This window comes from Dendrobates tinctorius, unplaced genomic scaffold, assembly GCF_039654945.1.
Source record: "Dendrobates tinctorius isolate UK_male_01 unplaced genomic scaffold, ASM3965494v1 ptg000215l, whole genome shotgun sequence".
NCBI classification, from domain to species: Eukaryota; Metazoa; Chordata; class Amphibia; order Anura; family Dendrobatidae; genus Dendrobates; species Dendrobates tinctorius.
In genome coordinates this window covers 3,704,907-3,727,541 of record NW_027361882.1, presented here as the reverse complement: position 1 = coordinate 3,727,541, position 22,635 = coordinate 3,704,907, and the positions used below count along the sequence as shown (strand labels likewise).

General features: G+C 46.5%; 2 protein-coding genes across 2 annotated transcripts; both read left to right on the top strand.

Moving 5' to 3' along the window:
* The first annotated feature begins 776 nt into the window (after positions 1-776).
* On the top strand, positions 777-8,310 carry LOC141058846 (uncharacterized). The gene is made up of 2 exons (XM_073555060.1): positions 777-870; positions 5,144-8,310. The coding sequence occupies exons 1-2, from the start codon at positions 777-779 to the stop codon at positions 8,308-8,310; spliced, it is 3,261 nt and encodes a 1,086-aa protein (XP_073411161.1).
* Positions 8,243-17,341, top strand: LOC141058836 (uncharacterized). The gene is made up of 3 exons (XM_073555053.1): positions 8,243-15,590; positions 15,675-15,754; positions 16,175-17,341. Exons 1-3 carry the CDS (start codon positions 8,357-8,359, stop codon positions 16,277-16,279), a joined length of 7,419 nt encoding a protein of 2,472 aa, XP_073411154.1. The 5' UTR covers positions 8,243-8,356; the 3' UTR covers positions 16,280-17,341.
* Positions 17,342-22,635: the final 5,294 nt, after the last annotated feature.

Genomic DNA, 22,635 nt, shown 5'->3' with positions numbered 1-22,635 from the left:
TACACATGCCCTTGAGATGACCGCTCATTGGTCGTTGGAGGTTACATGCGCAGGTCTTCAAGCAGCTCAGATTGGGCCATCAACAAGGTCCTGGCAGGCTGCGGTTATAAAGGATCGCATGGTCCCACGGCCGTGCGCTAGTATAGGCCATGTGGAGTGAGTGTTGTATGCACGTATGAATGTCTCAGGTGAATGACTCATATGAAACCCCTACCCTTGGTATGCATGTGTTGATCAGCCTTGCCAGTCAGAGCTTAGGTTGATAGTGCGGGTTGGAGGCAGAGTCAGGTCCTAGCATCAGCGCCAAGTAGTGGCTTTGCCTGTACGCCACTGTGCACTTGGTCTGCACTCCACAGTAATCAGCGTCGATTAGTGGCGTTCGCAGGTTTGACGCCATGCGCTTAGTGGGTCTAGAGGGACTCTAACCCTGTGTCTTTGGGGCAGAGTCCTCTGACTGTACACTAGCACTCACTTTGCCGAGCTCTGTGAGCTTTAACAGGCCGCGGCATTTATATTCCGCGGTAGTGCGGTTCTGTGAAGCAACAGAGTCCGCCTCTGTACACACCGGGTGACGTTAACCTGCGTGTGTTCATCTATTAGACCGCCATTTAGCGTCCGCCATTACCGGGCAGCAGGTAACATCTCTGCACGGTGGACCCCGGGCTGCGAACGCACCTTATTACTACCTTCATATTATTTGGTGCGTTCCGCCAGCTCTAACCGAAGTGAAGCCTCCTCCAGTCAGGAGAGGTAACGCTGCACATGTGCTCTCCTGCATGCTGGTTATCCTCTTTGTTTCTAGCCAGGACCAGGTTCACGTGGATGCCACGCCGCTGACTTTGTTTAACCCACCCCCTGGGAAAGGGAACGGTAGGCTCAAAACTGTGAGTACTTCCACAATTTAGTGTGTTTCCATGGAGAGCCAATCTTCGAAGGTCCCTCCATCAGTGTATTGTCTTGTACTGTGCATAGCATTTCCTCTAATAGCAAGTAAAGAGAACTCTGCTCCAGCTGCCATGAGAGGCCATAACCTCGTTTGTCTCATGGGGAGAGAACCATTACTTTCATATGCACAATATACTGTTGCCTTTAAGAGAGAGACTGTACCCTGTTGTCTCTTTCAGTAAACTTGTTAGGTTTACAAGTTCTCCTGCGTGTCTGACTGCTTGAGATTGTACAAACACCACGTGCGCTAAACCTACACCCAGACACCACCGCTACAGCAGTGCTCCCGGGCAGGGGTGGGATTCAGCGGGTTCTCCCCGGTTCGGTGGAACCGGTTGTTAAAAAAGCAGCCGGTTCCCCGAACCGGGGAGATTCACAGCCGCGATCCGGTTCTCTGATGTTCCTGCAGCAGCCGACAAGGAGCAGGAGCAGAGGAGGACTCTTGCTCTGCTTCCTAGTCCCGCCCGCCGTGCCGGATACCGCGCACTGATACGTGCAGCCGGCCAGCCGCAGGGACTGAGCACACCCCGCTGGACCCCAGCGGCCCCCGCGCACTGATACTAACCAGGACGAACCGCGCGCCGCTACCCAGTGTGAGCTGCGCGTGGTCTGCGGCCTGCCTTCCTAGTCACCCCGGGCCCGGCCTGCCATCTTCATCATCCTGGACTGGTCACACCGGTGCTGCTGTGTCAGGTCAGTATGTGCTGCTGCTGCCTAATGGGGACCTGCTGTGCTGCCTAATGGGGACATGTGCTGGCTGCATATTGGGGACCTGTCCTGTCTAATGGGGACCTGTCCTGTCTAATGGGGACCTGTGCTGCCTAATGGGGATGTGTGCTGCATATTGGGGACCTGTGCTGCATACTGGGGACCTGTGCTGTCTAATGGGGACCTGTGCTGCCTATTAGGGATGTGTGCTGCCTAATGGGGATGTGTGCTGCCTAATGGGGACCTGTGCTGCATATTGGGGATGTGTGCTGCATATTGGGGACCTGTGCTGCTTAATGGGGACATGTGCTGCCTATTGGGGACGTGTGCTGCCTATTGGGGACGTGTGCTGCCTAATGGGGATGTGTGCTGCATATTGGGGACCTGTGCTGCCTAATGGGGACCTGTGCTGCATACTGGGGACCTGTGCTGTCTAATGGGGATGTGTGCTGCATATTGGGGACCTGTGCTGCCTAATGGGGACCTGTGCTGTCTAATGGGGACCTGTGCTGCCTAATGGGGACCTGTGCTGCCTAATGGGGACCTGTGCTGCCTAATGGGGACATGTGCTGCCTAATGGGGACATGTGCTGCCTAATGGGGATGTGTGCTGCCTAATGGGGACGTGTGCTGCCTAATGGGGATGTGTGCTGCCTATTGGGGATGTGTGCTGCATATTGGGGACCTGTGCTGCTTAATGGGGACGTGTGGTGCATATTGGGGACGTGTGCTGCCTATTGGGGACGTGTGCTGCCTATTGGGGACCTGTGCTGCCTATAGGGAACAATGCTGCCTATAGGGAACAATGCTGCCTATTGGGGACCTGTGCTGCCTATTGGGGACCTGTGCTGCCTATTGGGGACCTGTGCTGCCTTTTGGGGACCTGTGCTGCCTATAGGGAACAATGCTGCCTATTAGGGACCTATGCTGTCTATTAGGGACCTGTGCTGCCTATTGGGGACCTGTGCTGCCTTTTTGGGACCTGTGCACTGTTCTGATCTCATTCCAATTTATTATTTTTTTTTTTAACTGTTTGACTGCGCCCCTACTTGTATATGTTTGAGGAAAAGGTGCGTGTAAATGGGTGTGGCTTAAAAATGGGTGTGGCTTTCCTACACACAAACACAGAACCTGTTGTTAAAAATTTGAATCCCACCACTGCTCCCGGGGGGTCCTATACCATCCACAAGTGCCACCTTCCGCTATTGGCAATTGTTGTGGACATGAGGGAAGTGTTGAGGGGTACAGCGACCCACTTCAGCTATCGTGATATCATTATCTGCTGCCCGTGGGACTACATGCCCCAGCTTGCCTTTCTGTAACATTTGGCGCCTCCCTAGTGGCCCACCACATGTTTCTGTCTCCTAAACACACTTTTGTAAGTTGCTCTAATATACATTCTCGTCTTCATGTACAGATAACACTGTGTTACCAAGGTTTTGTCCCTCGGACAATTTTGAGTGTTCCTGATAGATTTTTCAAGCTGATTTCAGAAACGACTTCAGATTTTTTCTATCACGTAAAGTTTTTGAGAAATGATACGAAGCATAATATTCTGTTATAATTCTAAAGACTCAGATATGAACTTTTTCTGAAACAGTATATTCTGAATTTTCCACTGAAATAACATAAATCACTGATCTACACATATGCAAGCACTTATTATACAAATTCCGCACAGGCGCAGTGAATCATTCGGCTGACCGTGTACGGAGCATACCACATCTCCTGGGCAGGGGAGGAATCAAAAGACAATACTGACATACTTAGAGCGTGGCTGAATGGATCACAACCTTCAATGCTGTTCACTGTCCCAATGATATGGAGAGAGCAGAGAGATCATGTAACAGATTGCTACTTCTGCCTTACAGATGTAACAGGATATTCAGCAAAGAACAAGAAATCAATAGAATCACTTAATCTTCCTTCAGCCATAAGACCAGTGCCACACGATGAAAGTCTTCGTGTTCCAAAGCCACCCAAAGTATGGACAATGGAGGACGACGAAGATGAAGTAACAATGTCAGTGGAAAATGAAACTGCTGCAGACCCAGACTTTGAGCCTTCTACATCTTATCCACATCTGTTCAGTCAAGCTGATCTGAGTGACTTGGTCAGAGATTTGAAATTGTCAAAGAGGCAGGCAGAATTATTGGGATCAAGGCTACAAGAAATTTCCAAGAATAAGTGATGCAAATATTAAAGAAGCATAGTATTTTTTCCAGTTTCTTTGTGATGTGAACACTGTCTTACCGACCTGTTCACTGTATGTGCATGGCCCATGCATTCGTTTTTATTTTATTGGTTTCTTGCTTTTGCAAGTCTTTGGGAGGTTTTCACCCTCATGCCCACATCAGACATTGCCTCTCTGAACCCTGCTCATATAGGTACTGTTCACATGGTCAGGTTTTAAATACATTGAATAGGACTTCTCTGATGGGTATACCTTGGTGTTGGTAGAGCGGCTCGGCATACATCTTTTGCAAAAAACGTATCAACTAAATACCCTGTTTTATCACATTTTTACTAGCACTTGCTGTACATTGTTCAGTTTTTTTTACAGCAGAGTATTTTTTCACGTTGTACTGTGTCTCTCTGTGTTCCAGTTTCTTGGTGGTGTGAACACCGTCTTACCGACCTGTTCACTGTATGTGCATGGCCCATGCGTTCGTTTTTATTATATAATGAATGACAGTAGCTTTGATGGTCTTTTGCAAGGTGCTGAACAAGTGGCATGGAGAGCCTTTAAAGATGTGACATTCAACTTCCTTGGCAACAGAAGGGCACCGAACTTTGAACAACTCGTGGACAACATGCTCACAGCATATCATTTGATGAAATGCAATGTGTCACTAAAAATGCATTTTCTACATTCTCACTTGGACTTTTCTCCAGCCAATCTTGGTGCCGTTAACGATAAAAACTGTGATAGATTTCACCAAGACATTGCGCTAATGGAGAAAAGGGAAAGTGGAGTACGTCAATGCTGGCTGACTATTGCTGGAATCTTATTCGAGAAGCATCTGACATGGATTATAAACGAAAACAGTCTGCAAAACAGGGCACTTTTGTTGGAATCCTACTTTATGGGGGCCATGAGAGGGGTATCTTAGTGCATGGGAAACTAAAGGGTTTCAGTGTGGGCAGAATTACAGTGTGGGCAGAATTACTTAGTAAGGGCTGTAAAGTTGTGAGATTTGCTCTTCTGTGATCCCGATGAATATGATTTTTTTGGGGGGAGAATGGGGTACCCAATTATGACTTGTGTTATGGGTAGAGTTGAGCGAATTTGTTCGGGCTCCCTCTTATTCGGCAAACTATAGCGCTTACCAAATAAGCTGCAGATGGAACCCGGTTTCCTGGATCGCGCCGGCCGATCAGCTATAGGTTACCGAATAAGAGGGAACCCGAACAAATTCGCTCAACTCTAGTTATGGGGCCCAATGATGTTTATGTTCGCCCCCTGATTATCTTTTACTTATTTCTTGCAGCCATTGTCCTGTTCTTTGCTCAGACGTCTCTCGTCTCAGTTTCCGCCTCATCTGAATCTGATGATGCCTTATCCTTAACTACATCCCATGGACAATGGGAAACCAGTCACACACCTTTATTCCTTACTGGTGACAATATTTCACTTACTGGTACTATTGAAGATATTGGGACCGTGACAATAAATACTGATACCTCGTCATCTGATATCATTACCTCCAGTGATGGCTACCACGCCGGATCCACAACTACATTATACAAAGAAGTGGATGTCAGCCCAGCAGCAAATGGCTACGGTGTCACCAGGCAAAGTGACACAATGTATACAGGGCTTTACTCCACAACTACTGTGACTGGTGACACTACAGGTGCTGCTGCCTCGGGAAGTGACACCGGTCACACTACTAATACTACCAGTACTACTGTGCCACATGACAGAATGGACTCTACTTCTGCTACTCCAACAAGTGACACAATGGACTCTCCAGCTACTATAAGTGACACAATGGACTCTCCAGCTACTATAAGAAGTGACACAATGGACTCTACAGCTACTGTGATAAATGACACAATGGACTCTTCTACTACTTTAAGAAGCGACACAATGAACTCTCCAGCTAGTATGATAAGTGACACCATGGACCCCACTTCTGCTACTCCGATAAGTGACACAATGGACTCTACAGCTATTATGATAAATGACACAATGGACTCTACTACTGCTACTATAAAAAGTGACACAATGGACTCTCCAGCTAGTACGATAAGTGACACCATGGACTCCATTTCTGCTACTCTGATAAGTGACACAATGCACTCTACAGCTATTATGATAAATGACACAATGGACTCTACTACTACTATAAGAAGTGACACAATGGACTCTACTGCTACTCCGATAAGTGACACAATGGACTCTACTGCTACTATAAAAAGTGACCCAATGGACTCTCCAGCTAGTATGATAAGTGACACCATGGACTTCACTTCTGCTACTCCGATAAGTGACACAATGGACTCTACAGCTACTATGATAAATGACACAATGGACTCTACAGCTACTATGATAAATGACACAATGGACTCTTCTGCTACTATAAGTGACACAATGGACTCTACTGCTACTCCAATAAGTGACACAATGGACTCTACTGCTACTTCGATAAGTGACACAATCAACTCTACTGCTACTCCGATAAGTGACACAATCAACTCTACTGCTACTATAAGTGACACAATGGACACTATTGCTACTCCGATAAGTGACAAAATGGACTCTACTGCTACTATAAGTAACACAATGGACTCTACTGCTACTATGGTAAATGACACAATGGACTCTACAGCTACTATGATAAATGACACAATGGACTCTACTGCTACTATGGTAAATGACACAATGGACTCTACAGCTACTATGATAAATTACATAATGGACTCTAAAGCTACTATGACAAATGACACAATGGACTCTACCGCTACTATAAGTGACACAATGAACTCTACTGCTACTATAACAAGTGACACAATGGACTCTACTTCTACGATAAGTGACGCAATGGACTCTACAGCTACTATGATAAATTATACAATGGACTTTACAGCTACTATGATAAATTATACAATGGACTCTACAGCTACTATGATAAATGACACAATGGACTCTACTGCTACTATAAGTGACACAATGAACTCTACAGCTATTATAAGTGACACAATGGACTCTACTGCTACTATAACAAGTGACACAATGGACTCTACTGCTACTCCGATAAGTGACACAATGGACTCTACTGCTACTATAAGAAGTGACACAATGGACTCTACTGCTACTATAATGAGTGACAAGATGGACTCTACTGCTACTATAAGAGACACAATGGACTCCACTTCGGCTACTCTGATAAATGACACAATGGACTCTACTGCTACTATAAGAAGTGACACAATGGACTTTACTGCTACTAAGGTAAGTGACATAATGGACTCTGCTACTACTATAAGTGACACAATGGACACTATTGCTACTCCGATAAGTGACACAATGGACTCTACTGCTACTCCGATAAGTGACACAATGGACTCTACTGCTACTATAAGTAACACAATGGACTCTACTGCTACTATGATAAATGACACAATGAACTCTACAGCTACTATGATAAATGGCACAATGGACTCTACCGCTACTATGATAAATGACACAATGGACTCTACTGCTACTATAAGTGACACAATGAACTCTACAGCTATTATAAGTGACACAATGGACTCTACTGCTACTATAACAAGTGACACAATGGACTCTACTGCTACTCCAATAAGTGACACAATGGACTCTACTGCTACTATAAGAAGTGACACATTGGACTCTACTGCTACTCCGATAAGTGACACAATGGACTCTACTGCTACTATAAGAAGTGACACAATGGACTCTACTGCTACTAAGATAAGTGACACAATGGACTCTATTGCTACTCCGATAAGTGACACAATGAACTCTACAGCTATTATAAGTGGCATGATGGATTCTACTGCTACTATAACAAGTGACACAATGGACTCTACTGCTACTATAACAAGTGACACAATGGACTCTACTGCTACTATAAGAGACACAATGGACTCCACTTCTGCTACTCCCATAAATGACACAATGGACTCTACTGCTACTATAAGAAGTGACAGGATGGACTTTAGGGCTACTAAGATAAGTGACACAATGGACTCTGCTACTACTCCAATAAGTGACACAAAGGACTCTACAGCTACTACGATAAGTGACACAATGGACTCTACAGCTACTAGGATAACTGACACAATGGACTCTACTGCTACTCCAATAAATAACACAATGAACTCCACTGCTACTATAACAAGTGACACAATTAACTCTACTGCTACTATTTATGACACAATGGACTCTACTGCTACTATAAGAAGTGACACAATGGAGTCTAATACCAATATGTCACATTACAAGGTGGCCTCCACTTCTGGTATGAAAACTGACACTATGGACTCTCCAGCTACTCCAATAAGTGACACAATGGACTCTACTTCTTTTATGATAAACGAAACAATGGATACCACTACTAGTTTAATAAGTGACACAATGGACTCTACTACCATTACTATGACAAGTGACAATTTATTCTGGACTTGACTCTACAGCTACGCTGACTGGTGACTCTCCAGGCGCTGCTGTCACCATGATAAGTGACACAATGTACTCTGCTGTTACTATGATAAGTGATACAATGGACTCTGCTTCAAATGTGACACATGATATGACTAATTTGGCTACACCATTAATAGATACATCAATACCGGTTTCAATAGATCAAGTGACAGAATTATCTCTATGGGACTTGATACAGCAGATAATACAGCAAAAAATGAATAACAGTGCATCACAGGCTACCACCCAGAGTTCTGCTCTGACATCTACAATAGAAGCTTTGACCGACTCCAGTGGAATTAGCAACATGACATTCAGGGCAACTACGATAACAGATGTCACTAATACCATTAAAACATACGCTCTTACATCTGATCTCAAGACTGCTGTGCCAACTTCTACTACGTCAGGAGCCAAGGCTATAATGTTATCTGCTGACTCTGATTTTTCTGAAGCAGCATCAGTCAATACTAGTATATTAGGTACAACCACAGATGGAGCCAGTCCACCATCTTATTCCACAGTGGAAACTGGAATCAGCACAAACTCTGGTGACACAATTGAGACTAGAGCCAGTCTATCATCTGCAAGCACATCAGAGACCAATGCAAGTCTGCCTTCTTCATCTATAACTGAGACCAGAGCCAGGCCAGTATCTACAATCGCAGCTGAGTTTGGAGTGCGTGAAATACCTATTACTACAACTGAGACCGCAGCCAGTCTACCATCAACAACTACAACTGAGACCAGAGTAAGTCTACTGTCTACTACTACAAATGAGAGCCCAGACAGTCTCCAATCTACTACTACAACTGAGACCAGAGTCAGTCTACCATCTACAACTGAGACCACAGCCAGTGTATTATCTACAACTACAACTGAGACCAGAGTCAGTCTACCATTTACAACTACAACTGAGACCAGAGTCAGTCTACCATTTACAACTACAACTGAGACCACAGCTGGTGTACCATCTACAACTACAACTGAGACCACAGCTAGTCTACCATCTACAACTAGAACTGAGACCACAGCTAGTCTACCATCTACAACTACAACTGAGACCACAGCTGGTGTACCATCTACAACTACAACTGAGACCACAGCCGATCTACTATCTTCAACTACAACTGAGACCACACTCAATATACCAACTACAACTAAGATTGGTTGTAGCCTGCAATCAACTACCAGAACTGAGACCTCAGCCAATCTGCCATCTACTTATACAATTGAGATGACAGCCAGTCAACCATCCACAACTACAACTGAGACCAAAGTCAATCTTCCATCAACTACCACAGCCATTCTACAATCAACTACTACAACTGAGACCAGAGTCAGTCTACCATCTACAACTACAACTGAGACCAGAGTCAGTCTACCATCTACAACTACAACTGAGACCAGAGTCAGTCTACGATCTACAACTACAACTGAGACCAGAGTCAGTCTACCATCTACTACTACAACTGAGACCACAGCCAGTCTACTTTCTAATACTACAACTGATACCACAGCCAGTCTACCATCAACTATCACAACTGAGACCACAGACATTGTATCATCTGCAATTACAACTGAGACCACAGGCAGTCTACCATCTACTACAACTGAGACCACAATAAGTCTGCCATTTACTACTACAACTGAGACCACAGCCAGTCTACCATCTACTACTACAGCTGAGACCACAGCCAGTCTTCCATCCACTACAACTGAGACCACAATAAGTCTACCATCTACTACAACTGACACCACAGCCAGTCTACCATCTACTACTACAACTGAGACCACAGTCAGTCTACTGTCTAATACTATACCTAAGACCACAGCCAGTCTACCATCTACTACTACAACTGAGACCACAGCTAGTCTACCATCTACTACCACAACTGCGAACACAGCTAGTCTACCATCTACTGATACAACTGAGACCACAGTCAGTCTACCACCTACTACAACTGAGACCACAGCTAGTCTACCATCTACTGCTACAGCTGAGACCACAGTCAGTCTACCATTTAATGCTACAACTGAGACCACAGCCAGTCTACCATCTACTGCCACAACTGAGACCACAGCCAGTCTACCATCTACTGATACAACTGAGACCACAGGCAGTCTACCACCTACTACTACAACTGAGACCACATCTAGTCTACCATCTACTGCTACAGCTGAGACCACAGTCAGTCTACCATTTAATGCTACAACTGAGACCACAGCCAGTCTACCATCTACTGCCACAACTGAGACCACAGCCAGTCAACCATCTACTGATACAACTGAGACCACAGTCAGTCTACCACCTACTACTACAACTGAGACCACAGCTAGTCTACCATCTACTACCACAACTGCGAACACAGCTAGTCTACCATCTACTGATACAACTGAGACCACAGTCAGTCTACCACCTACTACAACTGAGACCACAGCTAGTCTACCATCTACTGCTACAGCTGAGACCACAGTCAGTCTACCATTTAATGCTACAACTGAGACCACAGCCAGTCTACCATCTACTGCCACAACTGAGACCACAGCCAGTCTACCATCTACTGATACAACTGAGACCACAGTCAGTCTACCACCTACTACTACAACTGAGACCACATCTAGTCTACCATCTACTGCTACAGCTGAGACCACAGTCAGTCTACCATCTACTACTACAACTGAGACCACAGCCAGTCTTCCATATACTACCACAACTGAGACCACAGCCAGTCTACCATCTACTGCTACAATTGAGACCACAGCCAGTCTACCATCTAATGCTACAACTGAGACCACAGTCAGTCTACCATCTACTGCTACAACTGAGAACACAGCCAGTCTTCCATCTACTACCACAACTGAGACCACAGCCAGTCTACCATCTACTGCTACAATTGAGACCACAGCCAGTCTACCATCTAATGCTACAACTGAGACCACGGCCAGTCTACCATGTAATGCTACAACTGAGACCACAGCCAGTCTACCATCTACTGCTACTAGTGATTCCACAGGCAGGTCACCATCTACAAACACAATTGAGACTACAGTGAATCTACCATCTAAAACTACAAGTGATACTACAGCCAGTATATCATTAACTACCACAACTGAGACTATATCCATTCTACCTTCTACAATTACAACTGAGACCACAGCCAGTCTACCATCTAATGCTACAACTGAGACCAGAGTCGGTCTACCATCTACAACTACAACTGAGACCAGAGTCAGTCTACCATCTACAACTACAACTGAGACCAGAGTCAGTCTACCATCTACAACTACAACTGAGACCAGAGTCAGTCTACCATCTACTACTACAACTGATACCACAGCCAGTCTACTTTCTAATACTACAACTGATACCACAGCCAGTCTACCATCAACTATCACAACTGAGACCACAGACATTGTATCATCTGCAATTACAACTGAGACCACAGGCAGTCTACCATCTACTACAACTGAGACCACAATAAGTCTACCATTTACTACTACAACTGAGACCACAGCCAGTCTACCATCTACTACTACAACTGAGACCACAGCCAGTCTTCCATCTACTACAACTGAGACCACACTAAGTCTACCATCTACTACAACTGAGACCACAATAAGTCTACCATTTACTACTACAACTGAGACCACAGCCAGTCTACCATCTACTACTACAACTGAGACCACAGTCAGTCTACTGTCTAATACTATGCCTAAGACCACAGCCAATCTACCATCTACTACTACAACTGAGACCACAGCTAGTCTACCATCTACTACTACAACTGCGAACACAGCCAGTCTACCATCTACTGATACAACTGAGACCACAGTCAGTCTACCACCTACTACTACAACTGAGACCACAGCTAGTCTACCATCTACTACAACTGAGACCACAGCCAGTCTACCATCTACTACTACAACTGAGACCACAGCCAGTCTACTATCTACTACTACAACTGAGACCACAGTCAGTCTACTGTCTAATACTATACCTAAGACCACAGCCAGTCTACCATCTACTACTACAACTGAGACCTCAGCTAGTCTACCATCTACTACCACAACTGCGAACACAGCCAGTCTACCATCTACTGATACAACTGAGACCACAGTCAGTCTACCACCTACTACTACAACTGAGACCACAGCTAGTCTACCATCTACTGCTACAGCTGAGACCACAGTCAGTCTACCATCTACTACCACAGCTGAGACCACAGCCAGTCTACCATCTAATGCTACAACTGAGACTACAGCCAGTCTACCATCTACTGCCACAACTGAGACCACAGCCAGTCTACCATCTAATGCTACAACTGAGTCCACAACCAGTTTACCATCTACTACCACAACTGAGACCACAGCCAGTCTACTGTCAAATACTATAACTGAGACCACAACCAGTTTACCGTCTACTACTACAACTGAGACCACAGCCAGTCTTCCATCTACTACCACAACTGAGACCACAGCCAGTCCATCATCTACTGCTACAATTGAGACCACAGCCAGTCTACCATCTAATGCTACAACTGAGACCACAGCCAGTCTACCATCTACTGCTACTAGTGATACCACAGGCAGGTTACCATCTACAAAGACAATTGAGACTACGGTGAATCTACCATCTAAAACTACAAGTGATACAACAGCCAGTATATCATTAACTACCACAACTGAGACCATATCCATTCTACCTTCAACAATTACAACTGAGACCACAGCCTTTCTACTATTTACAACTGAGACTAAAGCCATTCTACAATCAGCTAGTCTGCCATCTACTAATACAATTGAGACAAAAGCTAGCCTACCATCTAATACTACAACTGATACCTCAGCCAGTCTACCATCAACTACCACAACTGAGACCACAGCCAGTCTACCATTTACAACTGAGAGCACAGCCATTCTATTATCTACAACTACAACTGAGACTACAGCCACTCTACAATCTACTATTTCACCTGACACCACAAACAGTCTACCATCTGCTAGTATAACTGAAACAGCAGCCAGTCTACCATCTACTGGTAGTACTGAGACAACAGCCAGTTTTCCATCTACAACTGACACTGCAGCCAGTTTACCATCCAGAACTACAATTGAGACCACAACAAGTCTACAATCAATTAATACAACTGAGAGCTCAGACAGTCTGCAATCTACTAATATAATTGAGATGACAGCTAGTCTACCATATAATACTACAACTGAGACAACAGCCAGTCTGCCATCTACTACCACAACAGAGACCACAATAGGTCTACCATCTACTTCCACAGCTGAGACCCCAGGCAGTCTACTTTTTACAACCTCAGCTGATATCACAGCCAGTCTATCATTTACAACTTCAACTGAGAACATGGTCAGTCTACCATCAACTACCACAACTGAGACCACCACAGCCATTCTACCATCTACTACCACAACTGAGACCACAACAAGTCTACCATCTACTACCACAGCTGAGACCCCAGACAGTCTACTCGCTACAATTGATACCACAGCCAGTCTATCATCTACAACTACAACTGAGACCACGGTCAGTCTATCATCAACTACCACAACTGAGACCACCACAGCTATTCTACCATCTACAGCTATAACTGAGAACACAGCCTGTTCACTATCTACAATGGACACTGCAGCAAATTTACCATCCAGAACTACAATTGAGACCACAGCTAGTCTACAATCAAGTAACCCAACTGAGAGCTCAGCTAGTCTGCCATTTACTAATACAATTGAGACAACAGCTAGTCATCCATCTACTACTACAACTGACACCACAGGCAGTCTACCATCTACTACCACAGTTGAGACTACAGCCATTCTACCATCTACTACCACAACAAGTCTACTATTTACTACCACAGCTGAGACCCCAGACAGTCTATTCTCTACAACTACAACCAAGCCCACTGGCAGTCTACCATCAACTACCACAACCAGTCTACAATTAAGTAGCACAACTGAGACCTCAGCCAGTCTGCCATCTACTACCTTAACTGACACCACAGCCAGTCTACCATCTACTACAAAATCTGAGACCACAGCCAGTCTACTGTTTAATGCTACAACTGAGACCACAGCCAGTCTACCATCAACTAGCACAACTGACACCACCACCATTCTACCATCTACTACTACAACTGAGTCCATAACAAGTCTACCATCTACTACCATAGCTAAGATCCCAGAAAGTCTACTTTTCACAACAACTGATACCAAAGCCAGTCTATCATCTGCAACTACAACTAAGACCACGTTCAGTCTACCATCAACTAACACAACCATTCTACCATCTATAATTAAATCTGAGACCAAAGCCAGATTAACAACTCCTTCCACAACTAAAACAATTAGTAGTCACACACCATCTACCACATCGGGAACCCTAAAAAATCTAAAATCGACCATGAGTGCTGAAACACTGACCATAACTGACCCCAGAACTACATTGACATATGAGGATAGATCCTTGACGACAACTACCACAACACCTGTGATTGAACCCACAACTTCCTTTACTTCTACATATGAATATGGATCATCTCACACACCATCTACTCCCAAAAACATTGCACAGACTGCATCATATGCAGTTTCTCAAGTATTTTTTACAAATACCACATCTGCTTCTTCCAGAAACAGTACTGGAAGTTCTACATCTGCTACCATAAAAGTATTTTCTACGCCTTCATCCACCACAATTGTGCTAAATCGCACTCCTGAAATAAGGAGCCCTGTGCCAACGGAAACTGCATTGAAAGATAATGCTACGACTGGTCACAATTATTCCATTAAAACCTCTTACACCTCTGCCACTTTACGTGGAACCAAAATTACTTTGCCAGCTAGTACATCTGATGAAACTAGAACATTTGTGACAACTGCTGCCACAACCAAGTCTGGAGATGCGAATAAGGCAAATAATTCAATTCCCAGCTCTACTAGAATAAATGATAACATTATGAGTGTTGGTCCGGACACGACAAGTAACAACAATGCCAATAACTTAGTAACTAGTACTACTGGACCTCCTACTGACCCAACGACACGAGCCGCGGCTACTAAACTGATACACACTACATCCGAGGCTTCTATTAATCTTAATCTAACAACGAAAACGAGTATTGATTTCACTGACGGAGAATCCATCCTCTCCATGATCAACGCTTCAAGTCAGGGTGGTGCTAATGATTCTTATGGCCCCCTACCATCATCAGTACATGTACAACCCTCAGCCAAAGGTAAGTGACACCATGTATGATACACAGTGATATAAGGAGAACTTCATGTGTTGTCTGGAAGTCTGACAATTGTATTGTTATTAGGGACCATGGTACTGAAACTTAGACTTTCAAGACCTGGCTCGGGAAGCACCGAAGATATGATAGATGCGCTTCTACTTAAGGTAGCGGGGCTTCTTCTTTGAGCAATCTTGTGGGTATAGACACCATGTTGAACCTCCATGTTCTATTTTAGTAGGGTAGCTTACTCGTCACCACCAGCACTTCCACCACCATGATGGACATTTGTTGGTTTTTCTTTGATCCATACTGACAACTTGTGGTCTATATTGGTGTTGGCAGCTTTAAAACATGTGCCCATGGTACGAAAATCTCCTCGTTCACATGCTCCTCTGATCATCTTCACCAAATCCTCACTTGGTCCTCCAGTTTAGACCAACTCTGGGTGAAGTAGAAGGCACTGCCCATAATAGCACATGAGTTATAGGTACTGGCCAACTGGTCAATATCTGTCATAACCAGGAGGACATATCATATCAGGTTATGTAACTCATTCCTGTCTCCTGTTTGTCTTTTCTCACCAGACCTGCTCCATCTTCAATCTGAAGTTTAATATCACAGACATCCAGGTGACCGGGAGACGAAACCGGACAACTATGAACTGCCAATACCTTCCATCTGTTAATTAGCGGGGTTATCTCTAGATATTGGCTCGTGAAGCATCATGAAGGACTGTATCAGGACTAGACGATGGAACAGGACCATGATGTCAATAATGGGGGGAAGTGATTGTGAAGTTAAGTCCTAGCTCCACTGTCATGACTACTACTACTGCTAATACTACTCCTAGTAGGATTTGTCGGACAGTGAATTTTCATTTTGTGACTCTTCAGAGTATTAAACCAGGTAACAATCATTTAATTACAAGTAGCAGCAAATGGTACAAATGCTATTTGCTATACAATATACTGCAACTCTGTAGTGTGCAGACTTGTTTATGATCTCTGATACTTAGCTGATATCATACCACAAAGTGCACATTTGTATGCCCTCACCCCAAAGAGATAACGTGGCATCTGAGCATATAAACGATAATGGAACGTTCTTATTATACAACATACTGCCTCTCACTTCTGCACAGACTGACTTTAGGTCTCTGTTTAATTAAGTAGCTATTATTATATTGTAACATTTTCCCTTTTCTCTCCAAAAGTTAGCACAGGGGCAGAACATGCTAGTGATCATGGGAAGGTCTGTCTGCTGTATCACAGACTGCATTTCTGTACTACATAGACTTGTTTTCGGTCTTTTCTAGTCAGACGTGTAAACTGTGTGCTTGTGTTTGTTAAGACACGATACCCTCACAACAGTGAACCTTTCAGTTCTGCACAGACTTGTTTACATCACTTTTATTTAGGCAGCTGGGATTAAATTGTATATAGTGCCTCTGTATCGCTTGATATTGGTTGTCCTTTCCACACCAGACAGTAAAGGAACACAAGGTTTTATGTTTGCACCTTGCACTGACACCTCGTATGGCTTCTCCACTGACGGTGATACCGGAGAGGGGTGAGGACAATTATGTCATCATCAGGACCTCTGATCACTTTTCTCCTCTTTTCATGCGCTTTTTGTATCTTGATTTTTTTTATGAAAAGTTTGAAAAACTTTCCTTAAAGGTCAATCATGAAGTGGAAATGCAATATTTTAGATGTGAAAAATAAGAAATGTCGCTGCTGACTTGGTAAAATCCATTTTTTTTTCTTGTTGGTTTCTTACTGGTTTAGTTACTTGTAGTTTATAACCAATTTTGTCATGAAAGAGTATACATAGCATAGAGCTCATGAATATTATGGGGCCCCAGTAAGGTTGGTCCCAGCTTCTCTCCTATAAGGTGGGAGAGCATGCGGCACATTTCATTGGCCCTAAAGAAGAAGGTGGGGAATCGGCCCTACGGCCACCGTCCTAGGTGCCTACAACTGGCATCAGAAGGGGATTAGGGTCCAGCTTGATCTTTGCTATTGGGGTGGTCTCTTATTTTTATTCCTTTCATTCCATGTAGTGTCTTCTTGCAAATATTGAGCAGACAGAGTAGCCAATGTAAAGAAACAAAGCTGCAGTGCAAAGCATGGGGGATATAAAGTAGATGACAAAAGGAAATGGCTTTCAGTGTATCTCATGATTCTATAAACAATGCAGTTAAGTGAAAAAAAGTTGTGTCCTGATGAAGTAGAGCTGAAGTGTAAAGGATAAGGGAGAGGGGAGAAATGTAAGTACCTAATGAAACAGGAGGTGATTTCATAGCTTCCTACTGGAAAATGGAGACATTTCTATGTAACTAAGCTGAAGTCATTGAACGTAGAAGAGCTGCAGTATAAAGCATGAGGGACTGATACAAGAGGTAAATAATAAATATATTTACTTTATATACAAATAAAAAAAATAAATTATATTATAGAAAAATTGAAGTCACAAAGTATAGGAGATATGACCGAATCTGAGAATCTAGCGAAACAGGCGACATATTTTATATTGTTCAATACTTTAAAATGGAGAAACTTCAATTAATCTAGAGCTTAGCTGCAGTGTAAAGCATGGGGAGCAGATCAGCAACCTGATACCTTGACAAAACAAGCAGTGGATTTTATATTCTTTAAGATAGAGAGGTTACAGCTGAAGTCACTGAACAAAGGGGCAGAGCTGCAGTGTAAAGCACGGAGGACCTAGCAGCAATCTGCGCACAGGAAATTAATTTCATATTTCTTATATTCAGAGTGTCATGTCGGCGGTCACGGCTGCACCCGCTCCCGCCCCTCCTCCAGTGGCAACCGCCGCCACCTCCTCCTACCGGCGTCCTCGCCGCAGCGCGCTCCCACGCTCTGCCTCCCCTCCTGTGACGGCACCGCGCTCCTTCCTTAGGGCGCGCGAGCGCACCAGCGTCCCCTCTTCCGCCTACGGGGGGTGGCGCCGGGGGCGGCACGTACCGCCCGCTTCCGGACCCTAGGGTATTTCTGGCGCGCTCTCTATTGAGAGGACGCCTGAGTGTTGCTGTGTGCTCGCCACGCTGCGCTTTGGCCCCTTTCCGGTTCCTATAGTGCCGCCTGTGTCCTGTCTGTCTTCCCCGTGGCTTCCAGCCCCCGGCTCTGCTTCCTTGTTCCCAGTGTTCTCGCACCCTACATGACCGCCCTGTTCTCCCTCCTGGTACCCCCCTGTGTGCTTCCTCCCGGTCCTCTCCCCTCTAGTACCTGCTCCCTGTCTGTCTACCCATCCTGTAGTCCTGTTAAGGTCCTCTACCTCTCAGTCCAGTACTCCTGCCTACGGGCGCCTCTTGTCCTTGAGCCGCCCCTCCTGGTACCGGCTGTCGCGGTTCTGTCCTCGGTAGTCTTGCCCCAAACGATCCCTGTATAGGGGTCGGTCTTCACCTGGAGCGCTCGACCCCCGGGGCTCCAGATCCGCGACCCAGAGGGTCCACTCTCGGACGTCCGTTTCCGAAAAACGTCACAGTACACTCAGGCCATGGACCCCGCCGGTGCCACGGCTGCCACGCAGAAGGAACTGTTGTTCCTGCGTGAAAATCAGGCCCGAATCATGTCTTTTATGAAGTCCATGGACACCCGTTTGTCCGCTATGCAGACCTCTGACCCCGGGCATGCTCCCCTCCTAGCCAGCCTGCAGCAGGAGCTCGTGCAGCAGCGCGATGCCTAGTCCCACGTTTTGGGGTATATGGCGTCCATCGACGACCGACTGCTTGCCTTGCAGTCCGCTGCGGTCGTCTCTAACCCTCCCAGGGACGCCGTCTCCTCCCCGCCCCCCCGCCTGGGTAAGCCCCCCAGATATGGTGGAGATCCTAAACTTTGTCGGGGCTTTTTAAACCAGTGCAGTCTGCACTTCGAGCTGTTGCCCCAACAATATCCCACGGATCGAGCCAAGGTGGCGTTCATAGTATCCCACCTCGAGGGAGAAGCCCTGTCCTGGGTGAACCCTCTATGGGAGAGGGATGATCCCGTCGTAGCGAGTATCCAGAACTTCCTGGAAACATTTCGTAAGGTGTTTGACGAACCCGGCCGCTTGGCTTCTACCACAGAAGCCCTCTTTAATCTCCGCCAAGGGTCGCTTACTGTGGGGCAGTACGCCATCCGTTTTCGGACGTTGTCGTCAGAACTCGGATGGAATAATGAGGCACTTGTGGGTGCCTTCTGGAGAGGCCTTTCCAGCAAGATTAAAGACGAGCTAGCCGGTCGGGATACCCCCACCTCTCTGGAGGACCTTATAGCCCTGGCTACGCGCATAGACCTCCGATTCTTGGAGCGCTCGCGGGAATCGGTTAGAGAACGCAGACCCTTCAGGCTATATCAAGCGCCCATTCCTCGCTCTGCAGCGCCCTCTACTAGCAGCGTCCCCGAGCCCATGCAGGTAGATCGGGTCAGGTTGACTGAGCAGCGTCGCAGAGAGAGGATGACAAACGGGCTCTGCCTGTACTGTGGAGGGGCTAATCACTTCATCCGCACTTGTCCTGAGAGGCCGGGAAACGCCTCCACCTAGGTCAGGTAAGAGAGGCCTCCCTAGGTGATCATAATTCCTCTCTGCCTCTTACCCTTTCAGCTTTAATTGTTTCAGGACGGGAGCGCAGATCTGTGGAGGCGTATGTGGACTCGGGTGCGGCTGGCAATTTCATACGGCAGCAAGAGGTGGACCAACTTCAGATTCCGGTGGTTATCCTAAAAGACCCACGGGCTATCACCTCCGTCAATGGAACACCCCTTCCCGGGCTCGTTACCAGGATCACGACCGAAGTGGACTTACAAATTGGAGCGCTTCATTTTGAAAAGATAGCCTTCTACGTGCTGCCTAAATTGTCTCACGCTGTCCTCCTCGGATTACCCTGGCTTCGGCTGCACGAGCCAGTTGTCGACTGGCGCTCGGGGGAGATCCTCCGCTGGGGTCAGTCCTGCCACACTCGTTGTTTGCAATCCGTCCTCCACCCTCGTCTCCTGCCAACGCCGGCCAATCTCACGGGTCTCCCCGCACCGTACTACGCGTACGCCGACGTTTTCAGTAAAAAAGAAGCGGAGTCTCTGCCTCCGCATCGGGCCTATGACTGCCCTATCAACTTGCTTCCCGGAGCCACTCCGCCCAGGGGGAGGACGTATCCCTTATCTCCAGCAGAGACCACGGCCATGACTGAATACATCCGGGAGAACTTGGCGAAGGGGTTCATCCGAAAGTCCTCGTCCCCAGCAGGTGCAGGCTTCTTCTTTGTTCGGAAGAAAGACGGATCTCTTAGACCATGTATCGACTACCGGGGCCTGAACAATATTACAGTTAAGAATCGGTACCCACTTCCACTTATCCCAGAACTCTTCGACCGGCTGAGGGGGGCTCGAATCTTCACGAAGCTGGACCTGCGGGGAGCCTACAACTTGATCCGGATTCGCGCAGGCGACGAATGGAAGACGGCCTTCAATACCCGTGATGGTCATTATGAGTATTTAGTCATGCCGTTTGGTCTCTGCAATGCTCCAGCTGTCTTCCAGGAGTTCGTTAACGAGGTGTTTCGGGACCTTCTGTACTCTTGCGTAATAGTGTATTTAGACGATATCCTCATCTTCTCGCCTGACCTTTCCTCCCATCGGAGAAGCGTACGCATGGTCCTGCACCGTCTCCGGGAGAATCACCTCTACGCCAAGATTGAGAAGTGTCTCTTTGAGCAGACCTCGTTACCCTTCTTGGGTCATGTCATCACAGATTCCGGTCTGAAGATGGATCCCGAGAAACTCTCGGCGGTACTCAAGTGGCCCCGTCCTGTCGGAATCAAAGCCATCCAGCGTTTCCTCGGATTCGCGAATTATTACCGACAGTTCGTGCCGCATTTTTCCTCGTTGACCAAACCTATCTCGGCCTTGACTCGCAAAGGAACTAAGCCTGATCACTGGTCCTCCGAGGCGGAAGATGCCTTTCTGGCGCTGAAACGCTCCTTTGCAGCAGCACCGGTCCTACATCGGCCGGTGGCCAGTAGGCCTTTTGTTCTTGAAGTGGACGCCTCTTCCACCGGAGCTGGGGCGGTCCTCTCCCAGCGAGTTCCCCCTGGACGTCTGGTTCCCTGCGGGTTCTTTTCCAAGTCCTTTTCGCCAGCAGAGTGCAACTACTCCATCGGAGATCGGGAGTTGCTGGCCATCAAGATGGCTCTGGAAGAGTGGCGGTACCTGCTCGAGGGGGCTGTGCACCCCTTTACCATCTTCATGGACCACAAGAATTTGGCCTATCTGCAGTCCGCCCAAAGGCTCAATTCCAGACAAGCCAGATGGGCCTTGTATTTTTCTCGATTCGACTTCCAGCTTCACTTCCGGCCCGGTAATAAGAACACCAAAGCAGATGCACTCTCCAGATCTCTACAGTCGCCAGAAGAGGACGAGAACACCTCGTATATTATCGAGCCTGCCAAAGTGATCACCGTGGCCCCGATGAACTTTTCTACTCCTCCACCAGGCAAGACCTTCGTGCCTCAGAATAAACGTCTGGAGGTGTTGCGCTGGGGGCACTCCTCCAAGGTTGCGGGGCACGTGGGGTCCAAGAAGACTCTATCGCTTCTCTCACGTTATTACTGGTGGGCCACCCTTCGCCAAGACGTGGCAGATTTTGTTGCCTCTTGCTCAACCTGTGCGCAGAACAAGGTTCCAAGAACTTTGCCTTCCGGTCTTCTCCATCCGTTGCCGGTGCCGGAGGCCCCTTGGCAGCAAATTGCCATGGACTTTATACCGACTTGCCCTGCTCAGCTGGTTGCACCACCATCTTAGTCGTAGCGGACCGCTTCTCTAAGATGGCTCATTTTATCCCCCTGGCCGGGCTGCCCTCCGCTCCGAAGTTGGCCGAGATCTTCATCCATCAGATCTTCAGGTTGCATGGTCTTCCCCTACGGATTGTGTCTGATCGAGGGGTCCAATTTACTTCTCGCTTCTGGAGGGCTCTATGTCAGCTTATGGGTACGTCCCTCGACTTCTCCTCCGCCTATCACCCGCAGACCAATGGGCAGGTAGAACGGGTTAAC